The sequence below is a fragment of the Nomascus leucogenys genome, chromosome 11 (genome assembly GCF_006542625.1).
Source record: "Nomascus leucogenys isolate Asia chromosome 11, Asia_NLE_v1, whole genome shotgun sequence".
NCBI classification, from domain to species: domain Eukaryota; kingdom Metazoa; phylum Chordata; class Mammalia; order Primates; family Hylobatidae; genus Nomascus; species Nomascus leucogenys.
In genome coordinates, this window is record NC_044391.1 from 25,032,496 (window position 1) to 25,058,653 (window position 26,158).

A 26,158-nucleotide genomic window follows, 5' to 3' on the forward strand; every position below is an offset into this window, starting at 1 on the left:
CCACTCTCCTATATTTTATACCTGCCTTCTTGATAGCAACTAAAGTGTGCTGGACTGATTCTAGCACTTTATTGAGAAGAGAACGTGTTGATCCAATATCTCTGCCCCATTATTACCATTCTAACCATAAAGCAGATTATGTTTATACCAGACTTTCCATATTTAAAGTCTTCTGTTACTGCTGTAGTTCAGCTGATTCAAACCCAGGTAATCTTCCCAGCACAGTGTATATTCTCTTGTGCATTTTTCTGTTTTCTCCTTCAAACTCGTGTCCAGATACTTCAGGAAACTTTTATTTGTTTTTATAGCCTTTTTTTCCTTTCATTATTATATTGGTGACCCAGCAGGCAAGACTAACATGTTTTAGCTCATCATGTTTGGTGATAAATTCGATGTAAAGGTAAGCATGCTATTAACCTCAGAAAACTCCTAAGTTCTCACAAGTCCATTTTACAATCTCTGTAGTAGTTTCCATACAGCCTTTTGTCAGGCCTTTAATTAAACCTGTATTCTTTCCCAGAGACATTTGTATTTGAGATGGATAAAACAATATTTAATTTTATTGACCTTGTTTTGTTTAATTAATTTCCCTGCAACAGTTTTTTGGTTTGGGATTTTTTTTTCTTCACAATAAATATTTAGTATTGCAACCACATCATACAATAAATAGGCTTTTGTAGGATCGTGTGGGAACCTAGCTACCATTTCTAACCTTGTTTCTTTGAGCAAATGTTTTCAAAAAACAAACATGTAGACAACTTCTAGAATTCAAATTTCTGGTAAATTGAGGTCTACAGTGTGTTTTGGTTTTGTTGATATGTTTTTAAATGTCCAGAAGTGTAGAATAATGTTCCATGTATATTTGAAATTATTTAAGCATATGTTTCATATTTGTGCTGGACTGAAAATATATTTATTAAAGTAGTAGAAGTTCACAATTAAACATTAATACACTACAATTTGTAAATCCTGCAAGATCACAGAAAACCTTTATAGGCTATTTACTAAACTGGAGATATATTACATATCCAAAATTTCAATTCTCATACATTTGTTAAAGCTAGTTTTTGGAGCCTTAGATTCTGTTGTAAAACTCATTATGGTTGTTGAGAAAAATAAATATTTAATTTATTTAGGTAGATAACCACATGGTCACCTGAGATTGATTAGTTGATGGTTTTCATTCACTCAGTAGTATATATGGATGTATGTATTTACTTTTTACTGTTTCTGTAGTAAGCTGCTAGATCCTGAGGATTTGGAGACCCACATTTTTGTTGTTAATGTACTATTGCCAGCTTTGTGCTGAGTTATAGGAATGTGGCTGGGAATTAGCTCCAGTCTCAGCCCTCAAGGAATTTGCAGTCTAGTAGATGGTGACTTACTGATGAATAACGACCTAAGAAGGCAAAGGCTAACACAGAATTGAGCTCAAAGGATTATGAAAGCACCATGGATAGACACTTAGGATAGGAGGTGGTGAGAGTATTGGTAGTTTTTATTTTATAGAGGAAATAATATTTGAGAACTATGAGTTAGGAAGAAGATATACTTATTAACTAGAATAGCCTTATAGAAGCCTATAGGCATAAAAGCAAAGTTGAATTGAGAGGACTCTAAGTAGATTGTTATTCCACAGATATTTCTATATTCTAGGCACTAAGCTAGACACTGTTGATATACTCGTTAATGTTATAGAGTTCCTCCCCTCAAAGAGCTAGATGAATAACACATGTAGATACTTAAGCAATGTGACAAGTGCTAAAATAGGAAATGTAAAGGGCACAACAAACAGGATTACAGTGGATAGGCCCTAAGTGTAATTTTTCTTAAGTTTTCAGGCAAAGTGGTCTTGAAGGTGAGTGTGGGGAACGAGAAGTGGGTTTATTTCCTGCAAAGGAAACAGCGTGTGCAATGATGCTGAAGATGGAGTATAGCCTATTCAGGGCCTCTCCAGCAGTTTTAGTGGAGCTGACATACAAAATGCTTCTTTATCTGTATTGGTTTTGGTTGTTCTTTTCATGTGCTTCGTTTTACAGGGAGTTGACAAGAGATGAGGAAACAGGTACTACATTATGAATGATATCCTAAGCCATACTGGGGGAGTGGATTTATTTTATCTATTTTTTAACTACTTCTAAATACTTCAGGGTGCATTTTCTGAAAATAAGTACATTGAATTGAATTGAGGGTAGTGGAGAACCGTTGAAAGTTTTAAGCAGGAGAATGATGTGATACAGTGGAGGAGTGGAAGGAAATTAGGCTAACTTGTAAAGATAATTAGATGTAATTCCGTAAGTGAATGGAAGTCATTAAGTCTGAGCTATTGGATGGATTTGGGTAGTCTTGGTACGGATTGAGGTAATATTTGAAGTTATTTGAATGGAAGAAATTAAAAAGGCAGAGAATTTAGAGATTAAAGAGGAGAGGGCTTGTGAGGAATGGAATTATCAAGGAGATTCTGAGAAGTGGCAGTAAAAGGAGTAGGAAGAAAACCAAGGGAGGAAGGACTGTAAAATCATATACAGGGGAGGTAAGGATTTTAAAAGATGGATAGTCACCACTGTCACTTTCAAAACTTGCTAAGGTGGAATGAAGCTACAGCATTTGGCAATCCAGAGTTCACTAATGGGCTCTCAGGACAGTTTTAATGGATAGTGAAGCCCAAATTCAAAACAGAAGTTGAGGCATAAATGAGAGATAAAGAAATTGGCACAGTGAGGGCAGAATACTCTTTCAGTCTTTTGGTTACAGGTGTAAGACAGGGTTCAAGGAAAACTTTTTGAGGATAAGGATGATTTAACACTTTTAGGTTGAGGGAAGGAAAGAGATTGGAGGAGGAGGACAAGATTGATACTATGAAAGTTGGAGGACATAATTCATGGATCATAGCTCCAGAAGTGAAAAGGGAGGAAATGTAGACAGAGGAAGGCGTTAGCCATTGAGAAGAATAGGGACATATTTTCTTTACTCTATTGTCAGAGGAAGATAGCTGGGGGAGTATAGAGAAGTTGTAAGAATGAAGGAAGGAAGGCAAGAGCACACTTACTGGATGAATTTTATTTTCTCTACAAAGTTTGAGAATTAAACTTTATGCTGAGAAGGAGGGCAAGAGAGACTGTATATGGAATGTAAGGTTTGGGATAACCAATGTAAGTTTTGGGAATGAGAAAGCCACCTAGGGATGAGGAAAAAATATTTAAAATTTTGTATTCACTGAAAATTCTTTAACAGTGTAAAATGAAGCATGCTCAACTGGAAATGGTAATATATCTAAAAGAAAATGGATTTATTTTGTTATTTTTCTTTATATTTGTAGTATTTTACAGTAAGCATGTATTACCTTTATAGTGAAAAAGTAACTGTCATTTTTTTACATTGGTCAATTTTTTATTATTAAATTTCATGCTTGTTCTTAATTGTTTCTTGTGTATATGATTGCAATATCAGGTCTTTGATGTGGTGATAAGTGTGTGATTCAGAAGTCAGAAGACTTAAGTTCCGACTTACCTGGCAGGCCTCAGCAATATCCTATTTGCCATTCTGAGTCTGTATTTTTGTTTTATAAGAGATGTATAATATCATCTTGCCTGCCCCACAGGGTGGCAGGCAGGAATCTATATTACAATGAGATAATTTAAGAGAAAGTGCTCAGTAAGTTACTAAGTACTATATACTTGTTATACTATATATAACATATAGTTAGCTGCAAATATAATTGTACTGTAATATACTATTGCTATATATTATAAATGGTATACAGTAGTCCCCATTTATCCATGGTTAATATGTTCCAAGACCCCAGCATGTGCCTGAAACCATAGATGGTACCAAACCCTATGTGTACAATGTTTTTTCCTATACATACAAAAGTATGATAAAGTTTAATATATAAATTAGGCACATTAAGATATTAACAGCAATAACTAATAATAAAATAGTACAATTATAACAGTATCTCAGCATCACTATTTTTGAGCTTTGGGGTCATTATTGAGTAAAATAGGGGTTACTTTAACACAAGGATTGTGATGCTGTGACAGTTGGTCTGATAACTGAGATGGGTAAGTGACTAATGGGCAGGTAGCATATACAGCGTGATACCCTGGACAAAGGGAGGTTTCACATCCCAGGAGGGACAGCGCGGGATAGCATGAGACTTTATCATGTTACTCAGAATGGCACATAATTTAAAACAGGAATTATTTGTTTCTGGAAGTTTCTATTTAATATTTTCGGACCTCAGTTGACCACGGGTAACTGAAACAGTGGAAACTGAAACCATATATAAGGGGGGGAAATACTCTAATTTGCATTTGGTGAGGATTTTTAGGGATCTCTACTTATATTTTTTCCACATGTGGTCTTTAATAACTATCAGTTTATTTTGTTAAATACGCATTGGATTTCACTTTCCCAGAAGATTGTTTTGCCACTGACCTTGTATTTTATTTAACACTTACACTGTGTGCCCTGTAGGCTTCCATGATTACCTTTTAATTGACTGACATAATACACTAGAGCTTTACTCTAAGCATTTTACTCAGAGTTCAGAATATTAGGTCGTGTTAGATTTCAGTGGTGCTTTTTTTTTAAGAACACCAAAGAATTAACCATCCAAATTTCTGTCATCCTGTATGTATATGTAGCGTTACAAGATTTTAGGCATTGGATATCTGTCTTGTTATAACAATAATAAGCAATAATAATAAGGAATTCTAAAAACTTAGAATGAAATAAGAAGGAAGAACTTACATTTTAAGGAAAAAAATTAAATGATGTTACTTGTATTAATTCCCTGAACTGAATATAATACTATGATAAAGATTTTTCTTCCTTTAGGATTCCATTGCAAAGCCACATGTGATTGTAGCAGGAGCTGCCACAGTAAGTTATCATCTGTATTCTTACTTAATGATTTTGTTTCATGTTTAAGAACATACTAAGAAAAAGTTAATTTGTATTCAGAATTCTTGATTGTACCTAAATTTTTAATTCCTACTTCTATTATGATTAGATTGATGAATTTTTAATAAAAAGACTGGAATGAACTTAGGAAACGTACTGTTAAATATCAGTGTTTTTTATATCTAAAATTGTATTCTTCTTGAATGTTATAATTGAAAGTATAGTTTTATAACAGCTTTTTCTAATTGCCTTCATATATTTCATGAAATAATTTGACCGAATTTTATTCTAATATTAAATAAAATGAGAAATGTCTAAAATAATAACACTTGTTACAATAGGTAAATTATATACTTTGTTTGTGATAAATACTAAATTAATGCACGATTTGTACGTCTTTTAGTGGTCCATCAAGATTCACAATGGTAGCAGTGAAGCGCTTTCTCAATATAAAATGAACATTACCTCCATAGCACCACTTTTAGAAAAATTGGCAAAGACTAGTGATGTTTATTGGGTCTTACAAGGTAAGGAATGAGTAATGAAAAAACGTCACTTTGTGTATATTTTGAAGCATGGGTTTTTATTATCTCCTGTTTCAAGAAGCAGAATTACTGCTTTATGAGAATTAATTTTGAAACAAGATTTGCAAGATTAGAGTACACTTGAGTTATTTGCTCTCCTTTTTCAAATGTAAGGAACAAATTAATAAATATAGGTGAAAAATAAAAAATACCCTCCAAGGAACCTCAGCAGAATGGCTATAGAATGTATAACAAAAAGATAAGTCCTAAAGGCAAATGACATTTGGTATCTCTGATTTTTTTTTCTTACAAAACATATTTATTGTGATTGGGAAATATATAGAAAAAATATTATCTGTTTCATAATTTTTTTTTTTTTTTTTTGAGACAGGGTCTTGCTCTCTTTCCCAGGTTGGAGTGCAGTGGCACGATCTTGGCTCACTGCAACCTCCACCTCCCAGGCTCAAGCGATCCTTCTGCCTCAGCCTCCCGAGTAGCTGGGACTACAGGTGTGCACCACCACACCCAGCTAATTTTTTGTATGTTTGGTAGAGACAGGGTTTGGCCGTGTTTCATAACATTAAAGTCATTAGAAGTAAACATACTTCACCCTGCTTCATAATATTAATAAAGTCATTAGAAGTAAATATACTTTTTAGCAGGCAATGGGTTTCTGAAATAATAAAAATAATTAAATAAAATACACTTTTGAATTGACAGAATATGTTTAAATTGACACCATCTAGTTTATGCTTGGTAATGAAATTCTTAGTAGACATTAGAGTAACTCATTTTACGAATTTATCGAATGTCCATTATTTAATGCCTAGCACAATATGCAATGCCGTGGATATTTTAGCAATTCATGTTTTTTGTCAGGAATTCTTATTACTTCCAAGTTGAATGTCAAGATGAAAGGAATAAGAAAAAGGGTAGTGATGATCTGTTCCATAATCTCTGTTTTATTCACAGACTCATTGTTAACCTTTCTCATACTAAAATGAGGAAAAATTAAATTTAAGTTATTTATAGTAAGTGATAAGAGAATAGGCAGACCTTGAGCCTCAATATATTATTACCTCCTGATGATATGAAGAAAGTTTACAGAATTAAGCAGCGACAAGAGAAAAAAAGATGGGCAGCTATTTTTAATTAAGCAATCTTCTATAACTCATTTTAGATTTCTTGTTATCTGTTATAATTCAGCATCCAAAAATGTTAAACTCTTAAGACATGCTGGAGCATAAAAATATTTCCCCAAATCTGTGTACATAAAGATGGGACAAAAGTTCTTTAAATTTGAGAGGGATATTGCTTGACTCAAAACTTGAATATAAGTTTTATTTATATTCAAACTTGGGGAAATTTATTGCAAACTTTGGGAAGCTTTGTGTAAAAATGAATTGTTAGGTACCTGGTATCATCTCTACTTTTAAAAATGACACGAAATGTGGAACAGCTAACTTGCATGATCACAATTTTTACCAATAGGGATTTTTAAAGTGTGTTTTTAAAAATGTGTCTCACGTGCAGATCCTGTTTATGAAGATCTATTAAGTGAAAATAGGAAGATGATCACTAATGAGAAGATAGATGCTTACAATGAAGCTGCAGTCAGTGTTTTGAATAGTAGCACCAGAAATTCTAAATCAAATGTTAAGATGTTCAGTGTTTCCAAATTAATTGCTCAAGAAACCATCATGGAATCTTTGGATGGCTTACATCTTCCTGAATCAAGCAGAGAAACTGTAAGAAATTTTTACATATGTCAGTAGATGGAGACTATAATATCAATTGCTTTAAGCCATAAGTCATTATAACATGGTTATAAATAATTTATTTTATTGCAATCTTAGTAACTTGTAGTTACTGTGTATAAAGATACATCTAGAAATAATTTCGCTTTCTATCATCTAGTTGAATATATACATAAGAGTTTTGGTATACTCTAAGAGAGAAGTTAGGGAAGAGGGGAAATTAAACTTCATTTATTGAGTGCTAATCACTGTTAATATACATTGTCTCCTCAGAAGCATGTATGTTCTCAGCACACACAAGTAAAAACTACTCCTTCTATGTTCCCCTTACCTTAAACCTTAAGCTTACAAGATTAAGCTTCAGTGAAGAATACACTTTTTAATGCTTAAAATATTTTTTTATTATTTCCCTATAGCTCTTCTGGCCAGGTGCGGTGGCTTATGCCTGTAATCCCAACACTTTGGGAGGCCGAGGCGGGTGGATCACTTGAGGTCAGGAGTTCGAGACTAGCCTGGCTAACATGGGGAAACCCCATCTCTACTAAAAATACAAAAATTAGCTGGGTGTGGTGGCACACGCTTGTAATCCCAGCTACTCAGGAGGCTGAGTCAGGAGAATTGCGTGAACCCAGGAGGCAGAGGTTGCAGTGAGCCAAGATCCCGCCACTGCACTCCAGCCTGGGTGACAGAGGCCGGAGTGGGTGGATCACTTGAGGTTAGGAGTTCAAGACTCCATCTCAAGAAAAGAAAAAAAGAATTCTTATAGCTCTTCTGTCCTAAGCATTATTCAAGATACAGAGTACATACTGAACAAATCCAAGTTGACCTATGGAAAGGGATTTAGGTTAAGTATGAAGGAGAACTACGTAACTATAAATTTTCACAAACAGTGGAACAAATTAAAGTTTTTCTCTGATTAAGCAGTGGCTCTTAACCTTTGTGAGAGTTGCATAAGCCCTTTGAGTATCTGATACAAGGCAATGGTTTTGTTCTTCTCCTGCAGAATAATGTGTATGTTTGCATATATATATGGTTCTCCATATACATAAAAGGGCTTGATGAACCCCCTAAAAACTGGTTAAGAACCTTGCAGTGGAATTTGCAGGCTAGTATCTGCAAGAGTGCCAGGCATAAAACCACCTGCAGTCTCAGGGCTAAAAGGCTGAGATTTCCTCGAATCTTGATTATGTTGAATGTTTAGGCTTATATAACTGATCATCTAGAGTTCCACAGATGCCTAAACTATGAAGTTTTTATAAAACTAGAGTTTGACTGAAGCTTCAACTAGACAGACTCAACTTTCCCAGAATAATTTTATTATAATCAAACCATGTTGAAGGTTCTAAATTTTATTTAACATTAGATATCTTAAAACTTGTAGAATCCTAAATGGCCTATAAACTATAATCCAAATGAAAGGCATATTACAAATATTGCTAGCTAAAAATTAATAATTTTTTAGTGGCAGTTAGTTTATGCTTTTTTTTTTTTCCACATTTAAACAGCAGACTTTATCTTAAGTGGCCTGGTATCTTCTGTTTTGAAAGTCTTCTAATTAAAATTCTTTGGTCCTTGATGTCTGTCAGCATTTTTTAACTAAAGGTCACAACCCATTAACAACCATGAAATTGGTGTTGGAAAAAAAAAAGGAATAGAATAGAACAATCTCAGAGTGCATTCCAAGTAGTAGGGATAGGTATTGTTTCCTGTAAATGTCCTGGGTCACATTATAAAATGAATTTTGTATTTTGGTTCATAGCCCCAGAAGTTTGAAACACCCTGAACTAGCTGTTACAGATGGAATGAATACCATTATTTGCATGATTTGGGAAATGGTAGCAAAAGATACGAAAGCATTCTGGTTTCAGTGCTAAAAACTCAGTAGTATTCACAAGAGAAAATTTAATGTGAAATACGTCACTGACAAGATAATAACCAAATAACTTGATTTGTTCACAGAGTGCAATGATTCTTATGAACGTGTATTGCAATAAGATTTTGAAGCCTGTAGATGGGTCCTGTTGTCAGCCTCGGCCTCCTGTTACTCTCATACAGAAGCTAGCTGCTTGTTTTTTCACTTTATCTATTATCGGATATTTAATTTTTTACATAATTCATCGTAATGCTCATCGGAAGAATAAGCCGTGTACAGATTTGGAAAGTGGAGAGGAAAAGAAAAATATTACCAATACCCCTGTGTCTTCATTAGAAATACTTTTACAGTCTTTCTGCAAACTTGGCCTGATTATGGCATATTTCTATATGTGTGACCGTGCAAATCTGTTCATGAAGGAAAACAAATTTTATACACATTCATCTTTCTTTATTCCAATTATCTACATTTTGGTTTTGGGAGTATTTTATAATGAAAATACTAAAGAGGTAAGAGTCATTTTCTTTTTAACTCATGTTACCCTTCTTATCTCATTACAAACTGTGTTAAAGAACTAATACCATTTATCATGACAAAATACACAAACAGGTATATAGATGAAGATGAAGGAAGATTGTAGTTACACTTCACTTAGTGGACTCTTAACTATTCCTTTTTCAGAACAGTTTGGAGAGAGGTCAGAGTCACGTGAAAATTGTTGAAAAAGTTGGGAAATACGACACGTGAAAAAGATTTCATGACTTAATGTTATTTTGCCTGCTTGTTGACGGAGAAAGTTGAAGTACTTCTGATTTTATAATGGTCTTCAAGCATGAGATACTATTACCTTTAATAAAGTAAAATAATATAATTTTTTTTTTTTATTATACTTTAGGGTTTTAGGGTACATGTGCACAATGTGCAGGTTTGTTACATATGTATCCATGTGCCATGTTGATTTCCTGCACCCATTAACTCGTCATTTAGCATTAGGTGTATCTCCTAATGCTGTCCCTCCCCGCTCCCCCCACCCCACAACAGTCCCTGGAGTGTGATGTTCCCCTTCCTGTGTCCATGAGTTCTCATTGTTCAATTCCCACCTATGAGTGAGAACATGCGGTGTTTGTTTTTTTGTCCTTGCTGAGAATGTTTTGTTTACTGAGAATGATGTTTTCCAGTTTCATCCATGTCCCTACAAAGGACACGAACTCATCATTTTTTATGGCTGCATAGTATTCCATGGTGTATATGTGCCACATTTTCTTAATCCAGTCTATCGTTGTTGGACATTCGGGTTGGTTCCAACTCTTTGCTATTGTGAATAGCGCTGCAATAAACATACGTGTGCATGTGTCTTTATAGCAGCATGATTTATAGTCCTTTGGGTATATACCCAGTAATGGGATGGCTGGGTCAAATGGTATTTCTAGTTCTAGATCCCTGAGGAATTGCCACACTGACTTCCACAATGGTTGAACTAGTTTACAGTCCCACCAACAGTGTAAAAGTGTTCCTATTTCTCCACATCCTCTCCAGCACCTGTTGTTTCCTGATTTTTTAATGATGGCCATTCTAACTGGTGTGAGATGGTATCTCACTGTGGTTTTGATTTGCATTTCTCTGATGGCCAGTGATGATGAGCATTTCTTCATGTGTTTTTTGGCTGCATAAATGTCTTCTTTTGAGAAGTGTCTGTTCATGTCCTCTGCCCACTTTTTGATGGGGTTGTTTGTTTTTTTCTTGTAAATTTGTTTGAGTTCATTGTAGATTCTGGATATTAGCCCTTTGTCAGAGGAGTAGGTTGCAAAAATTTTCTCCCATTCTGTAGGTTGCCTGTTCACTCTGATGGTAGTTTCTTTTGCTGTGCAGAAGCTCTTTAGTTTAATGAGATCCCATTTGTCAATTTTGCCTTTTGTTGCCATTGCTTTTGGTGTTTTAGACATGAAGTCCTTGCCCACACCTATGTCCTGAATGGTATTGCCTAGGTTTTCTTGTAGGATTTTAATGGTTTTAGGTCTAACATACAAGTCTTTAATCCATCTTGAATTAATTTTTGTATAAGGTGTAAGGAAGGGATCCAGTTTCAGCTTTCTACATATGGCTAGCCAGTTTTCCCAGCACCATTTATTAAGTAGGGAATCCTTTCCCCATTTCTTGTTTTTGTCAGGTTTGTCAAAGATCAGATAGTTGTAGATATGCGGCATCATTTCTGAGAGCTCTGTTCGGTTCCATTGATCTATGTCTCTGTTGTGGTACCAGTACCATGCTGTTTTGGTTACTGTAGCCTTGTAGTATAGTTTAAAGTCAGGTAGCGTGATGCCTCCAGCTTTGTTCTTTTGGCTTAGGATTGACTTGGTGATGCGGGCTCTTTTTTGGTTCCATATGAATTTTAAAGTAGTTTTTTTCTAATTCTGTGAAGAAAGTCATTGGTAGCTTGATGGGGATGGCATTGAATCTATAAATTACCTTGGGCAGTATGGCCATTTTCACAATATTGATTCTTCCAACCCATGAGCATGGAATGTTCTTCCATTTGTTTGTATCCTCTTTTATTTCATTGAGCAGTGGTTTGTAGTTCTCCTTGAAGAGGTCCTTCACATCCCTTGTAAGTTGGATTCCTAGGTATTTTATTCTCTTTGAAGCAATTGTGAATGGGAGTTCACTCATGATTTGGCTCTCTGTTTGTCTGTTATTGGTGTACAAGAATGCTTGTGATTTTTATACATTAATTTTGTATCCTAAGACTTTGCTGAAGTTAAAATAATATAATTATGTTAACAAATGCCTATGCACACAAACATATTTTATATTTATATATTTATCAGTCAGACATATATACATACCAATTAGAACTTAATGATGTGGCCACCACTACTCACAGTATTCTGATTTTCCTATTTTAGAATTGCTGTCATTGCTCAGAATATTTGTGTAACTTCTTTACAAGGCATGATTTATTTGAATTACTGAATTCTGTTGTAAAACATACCTCTCCTGTGAGGATTATTAATTAGTTATTCATCTTCAGTGAGAATATACTGGGGAAAGTAAACTGTAATAATAGAGCTTTTTTTCTGTCAATAAAGTGTAGGGGAAGTGTAAGATCCTTTTAACTCTGAAATTCTAAAGAAAATTATAGAATGCCATCTTTAGATTTATAAATACTCACATCTGTCATAGTTTAATTTTAGTACATTGTCGTTTAATACAAAACCAAGGGGATCAACTTAAATATTCAGTATCTCTTCAGTTTATATTTGTTTTTCAGATTCATATTATATTTAAAATAGTTTTGCACTATCTTTTAGCAAGAAATAAAATGACAGTCTTTAACTGTTTCTCACCATCATCAAGGTTCTTTTGACAGAAGCATTAGCTTTATGTCCTATAGGAAAACTTTTAACATACTTATTATATACCGTTAAATAATTTCTTCATGATAAATTTTAAAACAGATTTTGGTTCCTTTACACAGACTAAAGTATTAAATAGAGAACAAACAGACGAATGGAAAGGCTGGATGCAACTTGTGATTTTGATTTATCACATTTCTGGAGCAAGTACAGTAAGTATTTGGAATTTAAGTTCAGAAAGTATAGGAAATGATGTCATTTTAATGTTTCTTTAAGGACACCAGCTTTTTTGTGTTTTATATTCTCTACCAGTTATAGACCCTTCTTATTTCCCACTTAATCTTTCTGCCTTTCCATTTTTCTCCTAACTCTTTGAGAAAATGTAATTTTAAAAGCAAAATTTTTTTTTTAAAAAGATAAGGCAATAATTGATTTGTATTTACTTGGCCTTAATTTTTAACATAATAGAAATAGCTGGTATCTAAGGGTATTTTTTATGCCATCTTATTGAACAGCTAATTTGAAGTTATCAGGAAACTTTGAAGAGGCCAGGTGTAGTGGCTCATGCCTGTAAACCCAGCACTTTGGGAGGCTGAGGTGGGTGGATCACTTGAGGTCAGGAGTTCAAGACCAGCCTAGCCAACATGGTGAGGCCCTGTCTCTACTAAAAATACAAAAATTAGCCAGGCATGGTGATGCATGCCTGTAATCCCAGCTACTCGGAAAGCTGAGGCAGGAGAAACACTTGAACCCGGGGATGGAGGTTGCAATGAGCCGATATTTTGCCACTGTTCTCCAGCCTGGGTTGCAGAGCAAGACTCTGTCTCAAAAAAAAAAAAAGGAAAAAAAGAAACTTTGAAGATGATAATTATAAAAGATTTAGAATAGGCAAGTTATTATCAGAAGAAATCAAATTTGATTATTATAGTTTATGTTCTATCCTTTGTTGTCTTTTAGGAAGTTTGACTAGCTATTTTTACATTTTTAAAGTTTAAAAAACTTGGCAACTCTCTTGCCTCAGTATTCAAAGAATCCAAATACAGGTGGACCACCATTGTAGACTATGTAGGGTGTGCCATACTTCCTAAGTGCTAAGTAGTATTATCTCCTTTGTGGTGTGGAAGACCCTTCCTTTGGTCACCTAGTGCCTTTTGTACCTGGAAAAAATAGTTTTTTCCTTCTCCATGGGTGTCTTAAAAGACAGGATTATTATGATCTCTGGCGACTTTGGATGTGGCAGGGCTAGAAAAAAATGTGTGTTCTGAGTTGTAACAACCCAGCTACATTACAGTTACAACAAACTTTTGTGGCTGAGCCTAACAGCCACTTTTCACCGAGGTTTTTATAGTGAAGATGCAAACTTTCCATAAAATATGTTTAAAAATTTTAAGAAATTCATAATTTGGGAACTACTGAACTTTTTATTGTTCTATTTGCTTACATCTGTAAACGGTATGTGCATCAATGATAAGTTCAAGTTAGAGAGGAGTGTTGCCCAGAAAGGAGTATTTTGAAGATTTAAGCAGCATTAAGAAGATAAATAACATGGTTACTAGTGTTTTTCAGGTATCTCTAACAATTGAAGAATGTCTTTCTTCATTGCCTCTTTATTATTTTCAAAAATTATTTATGATTTTATGAATTATTTATTTGAAGTGTAGAAGTCAGAGAAATGAAGTATAAATGTTACTAAAATTATTTGGCTATGATATGTATGTTTGTTGCAACAGTGAAATTCCTATGATGCTGCAGCTGACGGGAAGCTAGTGAATTTGAGTCATTATGAAAGAGCCAAGATAGTGTAAATGATCCAAGGCAAGGAGAGATGGAGATAGTAAGACATAGTTGATAAGTCCAGCTAAGAATTTGTAGGATAAATCCAGAGATTCTCTGAGAAGTAAGTAGAGATGAAAATTGAATCCTAAGAATATCTCTGATGGATGAATAAAGACTGAGTAATGGGAATTTGTTTTAAGAAAATACCACTTAGAGACATAATTAATTGCTGACATATTAAAGGGTGATACTACTGTTTAAAAAAATCAGGTAGAAAGAATTAATGGCAGATTAAGTTCCTCAATTCAGTGATTCCAGAAAGGATTTATATCATAAAAGGATGAAGGCAATTTGGTATTCTATTATAATCATTTACCAACCTAACATTCTAATATATCTTCTTATACTGCATCCTAATATATTCTAATTTACAATTTTAAAAAATCTCTCTTCTGGAAGGACATACTTTTCACTAACAGATCATTTATAATGATTAACTAACATATCCCTGTTCTTTTATATAGGATGTTGTAGTTAAAAAATTTGCCAAATCTACATAGGCAAAACATTATTAGTATAGGTTATAATGTATTTGAGGACTTGATTCTTGGATATTTGAGGGATTACTCATATTAAAAACTTTTAACTGTCATGATTATTTTAATTAATATTTTTTATTTTGAATAAAATATGTCAAACTTTAGTTGTGTTATGTTTTTATGCTAAAAGATAAGAACTGTATCAAAACTTCTAGAGAATTATTAAAATAATCCTTATGGTCTGACATTATCATTGTTAGTGTAAACATTATCTTAAAGTATAATATATATGAAATATAGATTAAATGTTGTAAATTTAATACGAAGAGAATAGTAAGTTTGGTATATACAGTAGGTGATTTTGTATTCCAGTGGTTTTTTTTTTTTTTTTGCCCTTGGAGAGTTTGTAAGTAACTTCCATGGAAAGACCTGAATGAAAGGTCATGAGAGTGTATGGGGGACTAGAGAAAGAGCAGAACTGGAAGTCAAACTAGCTATTAACTCTAGTGTAAAGTTGAAATTTCATACATATTTTTAATACTAAATTTTTGTTGCAAGTAATACAGCAAAATAATAATTAGAGAATTTTGAATATGGATCATACAGTAAATACTTTTATGTTCATACTAAATTTCTTGGGTATGGTAATGATAATGTGGTCATGTAAGAAACCATCCTTTTTTCCTAAGACATAGGTGGTGAAATAGTTTAGGAGCACTGTCACGTGGTCTGCAACATACTTTTAAAAGGTCCAGCATACAGCATGTAGGTGTCCATTGTACTAGTACAACTTTTCTGTTCATTTAAAATATCTTAAAACGTTGGAATAAATATTACATGAAATTTGCAATAGGCTGACATTGGCAGGAACTTGGAAAATTGTTGTTACAGTATTTAATTTTGTTTAAATGAATTATACTTACTGTTTAAATGTAATAACCAACCCAACTTTGTAGTCCCAGCCCCAGTCTTTAAGGGAGTTGAAAGCATGTTTTATGGAGAGTGCTTAAAGTAATTAGGAATGATTAACCTGGGTTCAACATCTGTTTTCAAATATTTATAGAGCCATCAGATGTAAGAGTGAGTTAGCTCTGACAGACTCTAGAGCTAGACTCTCTGCTGTGCTAGCCCCATTCACTGCATGTGGCTATTGAGCACTTTGTAGCTAGTCAGGATTCAGATGTGCTGTAAGTGTGAAATGTATACCATGTTAAATACGATTAATTATGATAAATCAGTACTAAATTCAAAAACTTTATATAAAAGAATGAAAGTATCTCATGTTGAAATATTTTGAATATATTGAGTTAAATAAAATATATTTATTGAAATTAATTTTACTTGTTTTAACTTTTAAAATGCTCTGGTAGCCTCATTAAAAAATTACTTATGGCTCACATTTTATTTCTGTTGGACAGCGCTGCTCTAGAGGGCTGAACTTGGTAGCTTTTACATATAGTTAGGTTTCAACTTTTCATGAAAAGGATCATTATAGCAGTTAATGACCATCTAAAGGTGGAATGGATTGCCTTGGGAATTTGTTTTCTGCTATTAAAAGATGCTTAGACAATCCACGAAGGGGATATTTTAGAGTACATTCAAGAATGAGGTAAGGGCACAGATTTGGATTAGATAAATTCTGAGGTTATTTCAGTACATTTCCTGCCTCCATCCTTGTGATTCTAATATGTTACACGTACCTCATTGAAAATTTCTGATCTAATAATAAGTCATTTAAAAAGAACTGATGATGAAGGGCAATAAATAAAAACTCTTTGTTTGATATGTAGATGGAAGGTGCTATAGGAACTCAGGAAGGAGAAATGACATTCATCTAATAGTAAAAATTGGAATTTTGAACCAGGCTCTGAAGAAGAGTAGGATTTGAATAAGCAAAATGCTTAGGGGAAGAACATTCCAGGGCAAGAATAAACAGGTAAATAAAAGAGACTTGACAAAGGAGTACAAGAAATATCAGTTTAAGAGACAGGGAATCTTTAAGTTTGCTTAGAGTGGAGGCTGTGTAGAAGAACTTACGGTCTAAATTCATGTTTGTTTGTTTGTTTTCCCCAGAAAAAATATCCATCCAAAAAGAAACATGAATTCAAGGACTTTTGCAAAAGATGCATACATTTCAGGAGTTATAAAATCTATTTAATGTGTCTGCTCAATTACTTTATTGAGCACCCAGCCTTAAAGATGACTTTAAAAAGCAGTGTATGACCAGGCGCGGTGGCTCATGCCTATAATCTCAGCACTTTGGGAGGCCGAGGCGGGTAGATCACCCGAGGTCAGGAGTTCGAGACCAGCCTGGCCAACGTGGCAAAACTCCATCTCTACTAAAAATACAAAAAATTAGCTGGATGTGGTGGCGGGTGCCTTTCGTCCCAGCTACTTGGGAGGCTAAGGCAGGAGAATTATTTGAATCTGAGAGGTGGAGGTTGCAGTGAGCCGAGATCACGCCACTGCATTCCAGCCTGGGCGACAACGTAAGACTGTCTCCAAAAAAAAAAAAGGCAGTGTACAAGTTATGCTGTGGAAATTGTGATTGTACACATAAAGGATCAGCTGGTGGTAGATAGGTGGAATCACAGTGTTCTAAGGTTATGAGAATTAGTACTAGTAAATGAGATAACATTTTTTGGTGCCTCCTATCATATGTGGATTTAAATGTGTTGTATTTCATTCAACTTAGAAGTAAAGATGTGATGCTCTGAAATACCATAATAAATGACATTAAGGGACTTGGTCATGATGAAGACAGTGATATAGGAGCATAAAACAAGATTGTTTTGTAAAGTAAGAGTGGGAGGGAAATAATATTCCTAAATTATGTTTACACTGGATAAAAATGTGAATCCATCTTGCATTCAGGATGTATGACAGTTAATTATAGCTATCATATTAAATTTTAATTGGGTTCAAGTTAATGTATAAAGTGCTTCACATTTATTATCTCATTCATCCTTCACAAGAACCCTTCAAGGAAGGAAGGAGTAGTCTCATTTTGCAAATTGGAAAACTCAAAGTCATATAGTTAGAAAGTGGCAGAACTAGAATTTGAACCTAGGTCTCTCAAATTCCAATTCTACATTTTTGTAATCCTTGCTATAATGACTAACTTTTGAGAATCAACTTTGTGATTGAGCTGATGCCAAATGCTAATAAATGATTTATTATGTTTGTTAAATGTACTTGTTATGATAATCCAAGGTGTAGTTGATGCCAACATATGTTTTACCTGTTTATCTTTGTCAACAGTTTTTGCCTGTATACATGCACATTCGAGTTCTGGTTGCCGCATATTTATTTCAGACAGGATATGGGCATTTCTCATACTTCTGGATCAAAGGAGATTTTGGAATCCATAGAGTATGTCAGGTAGGAATGCACTGTTACTGCCTTTTCTTTTAGTTGAACATACTTTCTTGAGAAAGCATTAACTTGAGAAAAAAATACAAATATAGTCATTATAAGACTGAATAATTTGAATTTATGAAATAGCACTGTAAAGTTGTATTCTGTGTTCTATGTTTAGTATTTCAAGATAAATTATTAGTGAAAGAAGGAAAATATAATTTAATATATAATAAAAGCACTGGTACACAGGAGACAGCATTGCTGATTCACTTTAGTTTTGTAGAAATAGACAGTTACCTGGAATTAGTATAATGTGCTATGTTTTCTTTCTCTGAGAAGAGGATGAATATTAAGTTTCTACCTAGTGCTAAGCGGTTTCTAAACATTATTTCATTTACCCCCACATTACAACCTTGAGTTGTTATCTTTATATTTACAGATAAGGAATCTAAGGCTCAGAGAGCTTAAATAATTTGCCCAAGGTCACATAGTAAGTGGTACAGCAGTAGTAAAAATCTACCTAAATTCTGTGTTTTTTGAATGACATGAAACTGATATCTGAAATGACTCTTATGAAAGTCCCAAAGAAATTTTTAAATTTGAGTTTTGAGTAATACTATTTTGTATCTATGACAACTCTTAATTTAATCCCAAATGGGGTAAGTCAACATTAAACAAAGATGAAATGGACACTGCTTTCTTAAGATAATCTCATCTATGCTTCTAAACTATAGCCCTCAGAAGGATGACTTTTTTCTGTTTTAGCAAGATGACAGTTACAGCCAGAGGACAGCTCAGGTTGGTGCTTTGCTGGGATTTAGTTAATGTAATGATGTATATGTATTTTATATTCAACTCTTTACAGTGATTGTAAAACAAATGTAATTTAAGGGATTAGTAATATATACTTGTACAGTCATTATTAAGTCTTAGCCATTTATACTCTGTCAGAGAAAATCTGCCTTTGCTGTTCGTGTATACCTAGAATGAATACAATTACTTAGAATGAAACCATTTTCTTCTCCTTTTCAATAGGTTTTATTTCGTCTCAATTTCCTGGTAGTGGTGTTATGTATAGTAATGGATCGACCTTATCAATTCTATTACTTTGTCCCCTTGGTCACTGTATGGTTCATGGTCATATATGTTACTTTAGCACTATGGCCACAAATAATCCAAAAAAAAGCAAACGGTAAATATGCTTTCTTACTAATGTTAGTAAATATATTTTTTCAATGTGTGAAATTTCTTTTTAGTTGCTAAAGGATATTATTTTTATTAAGTGATGTAGACAGTTTAAATTTATATGTAGTTTTGACATTCTGAAATTCTGTTCTTAAACGATATTTCTAAAATGTTACAGCTAAGTAAAGTAATGTAACAGTGGAGAATAATAGTTTACATTATGTGTGTCTTTTTTAAATTTAAATTCTTCAAAACCATTTTACATATTAACTAATGCTACAGTTTTTAAACTGTCTTCTTATACAGAGGCAGAGTGGAGAGAGCTGGAAGAGAGAAGGGAAAGCCAAATAGGCCTCCATGCCACTATGTTTTGCTTCAATCTTGGCAGCTCTACTTTGATTTCTTATGTATATATTGAGATTTTGAGTAAATATTTCTTTGCAAAAGTCTTGTATGTCAAACACAATTTAAAAGCACTAATATAATGTATCTTCTAGACAAGCTTTGAAGCAGTTATTATCAACCTGTTTTACATATAAGGAACCTAAATACCCAAAAGCTTGTTATTTTCTAATTTCACATGGTTAGTTACTAATGTTCAAAGTGAGGCCACAGTCACTTATCTTAATGCTTTTTTCGCCCTCAAGATCATATCATTAAAATAAAATCTTCCTTTTTTTGGAAAAATAATGTTTTATTTTAAAAAATATATTTAACTTGACTATTTCAACCAAATATTATATGTCAAAAATATTTTTCCATTGGCTTCCAATATAACATCAAATAATTTTTCAGGAATGAGTTGAGGTCTAGCTTCTGTTAAAGTCTGGTAGTATCTTTGGACAGCCTCTGTAGTTTAATTTCTCTATACAAACCCAGCATATTAATCGAATAAACTATCAATATGTATAAACTTTGAACACATAATTTTAAATATGCATATGTTAAAATACATTTTATGTTTAAACTCTAATCCATTAGGGGGTTTAAGCTTTCTCCTTGGAACTTTAATGTTTAAGCAGTATCACCTAAGTCATATTCAACAGGAGTGTTTGTTAGAATTATATTGAACATCTTGTTCCAGATTTTGCTGTAGCTTTGAATAATGAATAAGTATAATTGAATCCAGGAGGCATTTTAAAATACATTTCTAATGGATGAACAGCAGGTGTACAGGGTATCAGTTATGCTTTATAGCCTCATTCCTAACAAGAATCCTTTGTTTTTCTTTTTGTCCTACTTGTAATTTATACTAACTAGATATATTTTGTGTATTCTCGTAAGCATTCTTATATTATTTTAAGAACTATTCAGCGTGTACATATATCAAATAGAGAGTATTTAATACGTTGTCTAATATAAATTTATTTTTTAGTAAATTAAATATTTTCTCTCTTAGGAAATTGTTTCTGGCATTTTGGCTTACTGTTGAAACTAGGCTTTTTGCTGTTATTCATATGTTTTTTGGCATATTCTCAGGTTTGTACAATCTTTTCAGTTTATATTTTTTAATATTTTAAAGTTCAAGTCTATTAAAGCATGTGAGAAGAGTCAGAGCTTTTTTTTAGCTTCATTTTTTAATGACTGTAATAAAAGTGTCACTCTGAAGTTGACTACTCAGTGTAGTTATTTTGAGATATATATACTTTGTTACCACTGTTTTTGTTGTAAGAGCAAGTTAAATAAAGCTCTTCCTCTGGCAGTTGTTCAAGATCCATTTTACTTGACTTTGATCAATCAAACATTTATTGAATGCTTCTTATAAGACACTAGTCTAAGTGGAGATCAAAATTTTCTTGACAGAATTTGCAGCTAGTTTGTGTATTATTCATTGCATCAAAGTATTGATTTTTCCATAACTACATAGAGTAAAATTTTAGTAGTTAGTACAACCAACTTAGGAGCAAAGGGGTTTGTGTATCTACAGTATGTTTAATTAAATAAAACTTTTGGTCGTTTTTTTTTTTTTTAGCTCTAACCTTGTATTTTTCTGTTCTGATGGTTGAGATTTTCTGTTATTTTAACAGGATGGCAATCTTGCTACCTGCTGGTTAAATCCATCAGGCATACGTATTATTTGGGCAGCATGATATTTACAACAACACATTTTAATTCGAATGCCTATAGTTGTGTCATATTCTGCAGTGTGCTCACATCTTCAACACTCTGTTTTGTACCTGGCTGTATCACGTGGAAGGAAGTGCCCCGTAGGCATTTTGTGTGCATGTATAATCCTATGCTGTTTGGGTTTTTTTTTTTCTTTCTGTAGACTTTTATATTTGTTTTTATACTGAAAAGTCTTTAAAGCACTATTATTTCTGCCCGACACTCAAGCTTCTTTATAGAAGATAAATAAGGAAACAACTAACAAATGTATAAAGAAATAGCCAGGTTAGGGCAAGAATTTCTTGATAGTTATTCATTAAAATTCCCAACACTCTGGATACTGCTGAGGGAAAGAAAGAAAAGCTGACTAGAGGTTCAATATAGGGATTAAGAATGTTTCCCTAGCTTTGGGTCAGTGTTGACCACTGGACAAGAACAAAAAGCCCACTGTCTTTCACAAAATAGTGCTTAATATTTGTTTATCGATCACATAATAAGAAATTTTTAATTAGAGATAAAATTTTAAATTGTGTATATGTCATATATAATCATAGATATGTTACATATGTATGATCCATAAGATCATATATTTTATCTAAGAGGTACATACCTAGTGTATATCTATATTCATGCTGATATATATACATACATATACACACACTGTATATGATCTATAAGTACTTCAGACTTCAGATTGCCACTCTTGGTAAAAATCATCCTTAATTTTCTGACACTTAGATTTTGATATAACCTATTTTTAATATGCTATGTGCATTTTAAATTCTGTGGTTAAATGGAGACGGTTGCATTTTATTAAAGTAATATTATAAAGTTCTTCTGAGTTAAAGACTCAACATTATCTAAAATATAATATTATTTTCATCGTTTTTCTTTGTTTTTTAATAGCCTTTTTAAAAATCACGATGTTACACATTTTATGCCGTAGCATTAGGTCTAATAATGGAGCTTTCCTTGATAGAGTTCACTGTGATTCTTTATTCTGAAAATTGAAGGTTTTGTTCTCTTCTTTGAAAGACTTCATTAATGTGTGGGAATGTACCCAAGACTTCTGCCCCTTCATTCCCAGATTTTCCAACCTGTCAGATTCATAAGAGGGTACTATTCACTAACTTTACCAGAGTAAAACTGTAAACTTTGTTTCAAAGGCTGGTAATGGAATTTGGGTATGGTTGATTGAGTAAGGTGACTAATTCAGAGGACTCTTTTAACTCAAATAGTTAATTATAGATTATTGCGGACATTTGGAGAATGATAACTATATTTTAACTTTTAACAGTTGTTATTTGGGATACTGATACCATATTAGCTGAAATATTTTGTATTTTTCTGTTTGATGAGTAAATACTAGTCATTTTGTCTGTGAGATTAAAAACCTTATGTAGAATGATTTTCTAATTACCAGATTTTTTGATTTGGGGGCTTAAGAAAATTTTACACTCTCAGTAGCCTTTCATGTGAAATGAAAATAAGTTTACCAAGTTTTAAGTCATCTTTTTTGGTCATTGGAAGATAAATTTATTTTCAAATTTTTAAAATTTCATTTGGAATACATTTCAAATGAAGTGATATTTTCAAATGAAATAAAACAATTTTAATATTGTGAATGACTCTTATATAATCCAAACTTTAGAAAACTATAATCTATAATAGAATTGCAAAGCAAATACTGACTTGTACCATCTTAATTTATTTTCTGGATTCCTTTTCTCAGGGTGCATTTGAGAAGATCTTTTCTCTTTGGCCATTGTCCAAGTGTTTTGAACTGAAAGGGAATGTATATGAATGGTGGTTCAGATGGAGGTTAGACCGTTATGTATGTATTTACTTTGTGATATTTTGTCATTTCAAATTATACTGTTGGAAAATGATTGGAAATTTTTGATCTATCTATACTTAGTTTCAGAATAAAGAAAGATGTTGATTTAGTAAATCAAAGCAGTCCAGCAGTCCACTACCCCCTGCACTCCTTTCTTTACAGCAGTGAAAGGGTATGCATGTGTATATATGTATCTGCTGGGAAATATTATTTTAAAATGTTATCTATAACATGGCCTTTGTCTGACTTATAATTTTGATTTATAGGTGACTTGTGTATATGCTTCAGCCATTCAAAACAATATTTATTGAGTTTCAGTATGTGCCCTAGATGTTGATGCCATGAAGTATACATTAGAGAAAGAAAGAAGACATCTCAGCAGGCTTCTAAGCTTTAAGAGTCTAGTTTAAAAGCCAAGATTACTATTATAAGAGGATACGAAACTATGCAATATAGATTTAGTGGTAGAAGTGTGCAAAGAAGAAAGAGCAGTATCTTGAATTAGTCTATGAACTTGATCTTGAAGAAGGGTTAAGGTTCAATTGGCCAAGAAAACGTACATCTAGCACAGCATTTGGAAAACAGATACTAAATAACTATTAATTACTTCATTCTTTCCTTTTTTCCTTTCCTTTTTGACTCATCTCTTTTTTCCGACAAATGTTTTCTTTGTGCCTATTCTTTGCCTTTCCTAGTTTCCAACACCTATGCATTTTTCCTGTGTACTACATTGCATTTCAAAACCACATCTGAATAAAATCTTTGCTAAAGTCTGCACATCAAATAATTTTTAAATTCTCAACGTTCTCATTAGAGCAGTGTATTGTGATACGACTGTCCCAGTCTATTTAGGCTGCTGTAATATAGTACCATAGATTGGGTGGTTTATAAACAACAAAAATTTATTTTTTACAGTTTTAGAAGCTGGGAAGTGTAAAATCACACCAGCAGATTTGGTCTGGTGAGGGCCCACTTGCTATTTCATAGACACTTGACTTCTCACTCTGTCCTCACATGCTGCAAGGGTCAAGGGTGCTCTCTGGGGTCTTTTTTTTTAAAGGGCATGAATCCCATTCATGAAGGCTCTGACCTAATGACCAACCAAAGGCTTTACCTCCAAAACTATCACACTGGGGATTAACATGATTCAACTTACGATTTTGAGTGGAAGGAAACGTTCAGTCTATTGCAATGATAGTTCACATTAAGTCTTTGTTTAAAAAGAGAAAGCTCATGTACTTTCAGGTCTACCATATTTTATTCACTTTTATGAGCATACACTTCTTTTCAGAATTATGACTTGGTGGTGTTATTCTTTGTTTTATTTGAAAGGACTGATATAAAATGTGTTTCATCTTTGTTGGGTGCATTTGAATTTTATCATATGTCTGTAGGAGAGTTTATTATTTTTAAATTGTTTTTATTACTTCACTTGCCACTGAGACTGCTCAGAATGAACCAGCGTTATCTCATATTGTTCCAAGAGATGCTTGCTTGTCTGTTGCTGATGGTTTCTAACAATCATCGGCTTTATTTCATTTCTTGAAGTTTCACTCTTGAAGTCCTTCATAGACACTTCAAACTTTAAGCTTTTAACCTACCTACTTTTATTCATATATTCCTCACTAACCAAATATTTTTCCTGTTTTTTGAAAAGTAACTGTTTAAAACAAATTTTCTCTCTTTACTTTTCAGGTAGTTTTCCATGGAATGCTGTTTGCTTTCATTTATCTGGCTTTGCAGAAGCGTCAAATACTTTCTGAAGGAAAGGGTGAACCTCTTTTTTCAAACAAAATTTCAAATTTTCTATTGTTTATTTCAGTAGTTTCTTTCTTGGTAAGTTTTGAAAACTTTCCAAAATTCTAAATGGTATGGAATATTAATTAACATTAAGATATGGAAATATAATCAATTATTTTTAATAATCTTTTATTTTTTTCTCATTTTTCTTTTTAATATTTAGAAATTTTAATACTTCTCTTCCAGTAATTGATAGGATAGCTAGACAAATTTAGTAAAGTTATAGAATATCTTAAGGACACGATCAGTTTGACCTGATGTTAGAATAGTTAGGTAAGCAATAACAGCAGAATACACATTTATTTCAAATGCATGCAAAATGTTTGCCAAGATAAACCATACTTTTATCTATAAAAATAGTTTCAATAATTTTTAAAAATTGTTTATTTTTAATTATGAATACATATTCATATTTATGGGGCACATGTGATATTTTGATATAAGCATACAATGAATAATGATCAAATCAAGGTAGTGTTAAATGCTTGAGGCGATGTATATCTCCTTATTTTTCTAACTGGACTTAAATTCTAAAGAGACTATATATAAGTTAAAAATGAAGAATAAATGAGAGCTCAATTAAACGGGAATTTTAAAAGTTGCAGTAAATTTGGGATAAAATATAATGTAAGGTGTTTCATATGGAGAGCCATCACTGTCTTTTGATCACTATTTCCAGAAAAGCACAGACTTGTGCACCTCCCTCTGCTTTCTTATGTTTGGACAGTTGAGCATACCAAAACAGGTGATGAGCAAACTTGCAAGCAGTTTTTACTGATAGTTTTTACATAGCATAATGAAGTATAATGTTATAAATAAAGAAAACTGTAAAAAAAAAAAAAAAAACACTGTGAGGCTTATGCCTCTTCCAGACTTGCTTTTGTGAACTTTTCCATACATTTTTTGTTTTAGACCTATTCCATCTGGGCTAGCAGTTGTAAAAACAAAGCAGAGTGCAATGAACTCCATCCATCTGTTTCTGTGGTACAGGTACTTATCTTGATTTAGAGAAATTTTTACATCTTAATTCTTGATAAGAAAATGGTTTTTAGAGGCAGAGAGATTTGAGATTGAACTCCAGAAAATGTAGAGAAGTTACTTCATCTTTCTAAGCCCTTCCTTTCTCTGTAGTAATAGGGA

At 33.1% G+C, this 26,158-nt stretch overlaps 1 protein-coding gene across 2 annotated transcripts in view; it reads left to right on the forward strand.

Moving 5' to 3' along the window:
• The window catches only part of CASD1 (CAS1 domain containing 1), a 49,256-nt gene that overhangs the window by 18,690 nt on the left and 4,408 nt on the right, over positions 1-26,158 (forward strand). For both annotated transcript variants that reach the window (XM_030822096.1, XM_030822097.1), the window contains 11 exons: positions 4,843-4,887; positions 5,312-5,435; positions 6,966-7,180; positions 9,149-9,571; positions 12,538-12,627; positions 17,992-18,111; positions 19,126-19,282; positions 20,675-20,754; positions 23,114-23,215; positions 24,914-25,054; positions 25,931-26,008. In XM_030822096.1, coding sequence (XP_030677956.1) covers positions 4,843-4,887; positions 5,312-5,435; positions 6,966-7,180; positions 9,149-9,571; positions 12,538-12,627; positions 17,992-18,111; positions 19,126-19,282; positions 20,675-20,754; positions 23,114-23,215; positions 24,914-25,054; positions 25,931-26,008 — 1,575 coding nt within the window. The remainder of the gene's footprint in view (positions 1-4,842; positions 4,888-5,311; positions 5,436-6,965; positions 7,181-9,148; positions 9,572-12,537; positions 12,628-17,991; positions 18,112-19,125; positions 19,283-20,674; positions 20,755-23,113; positions 23,216-24,913; positions 25,055-25,930; positions 26,009-26,158) is intronic.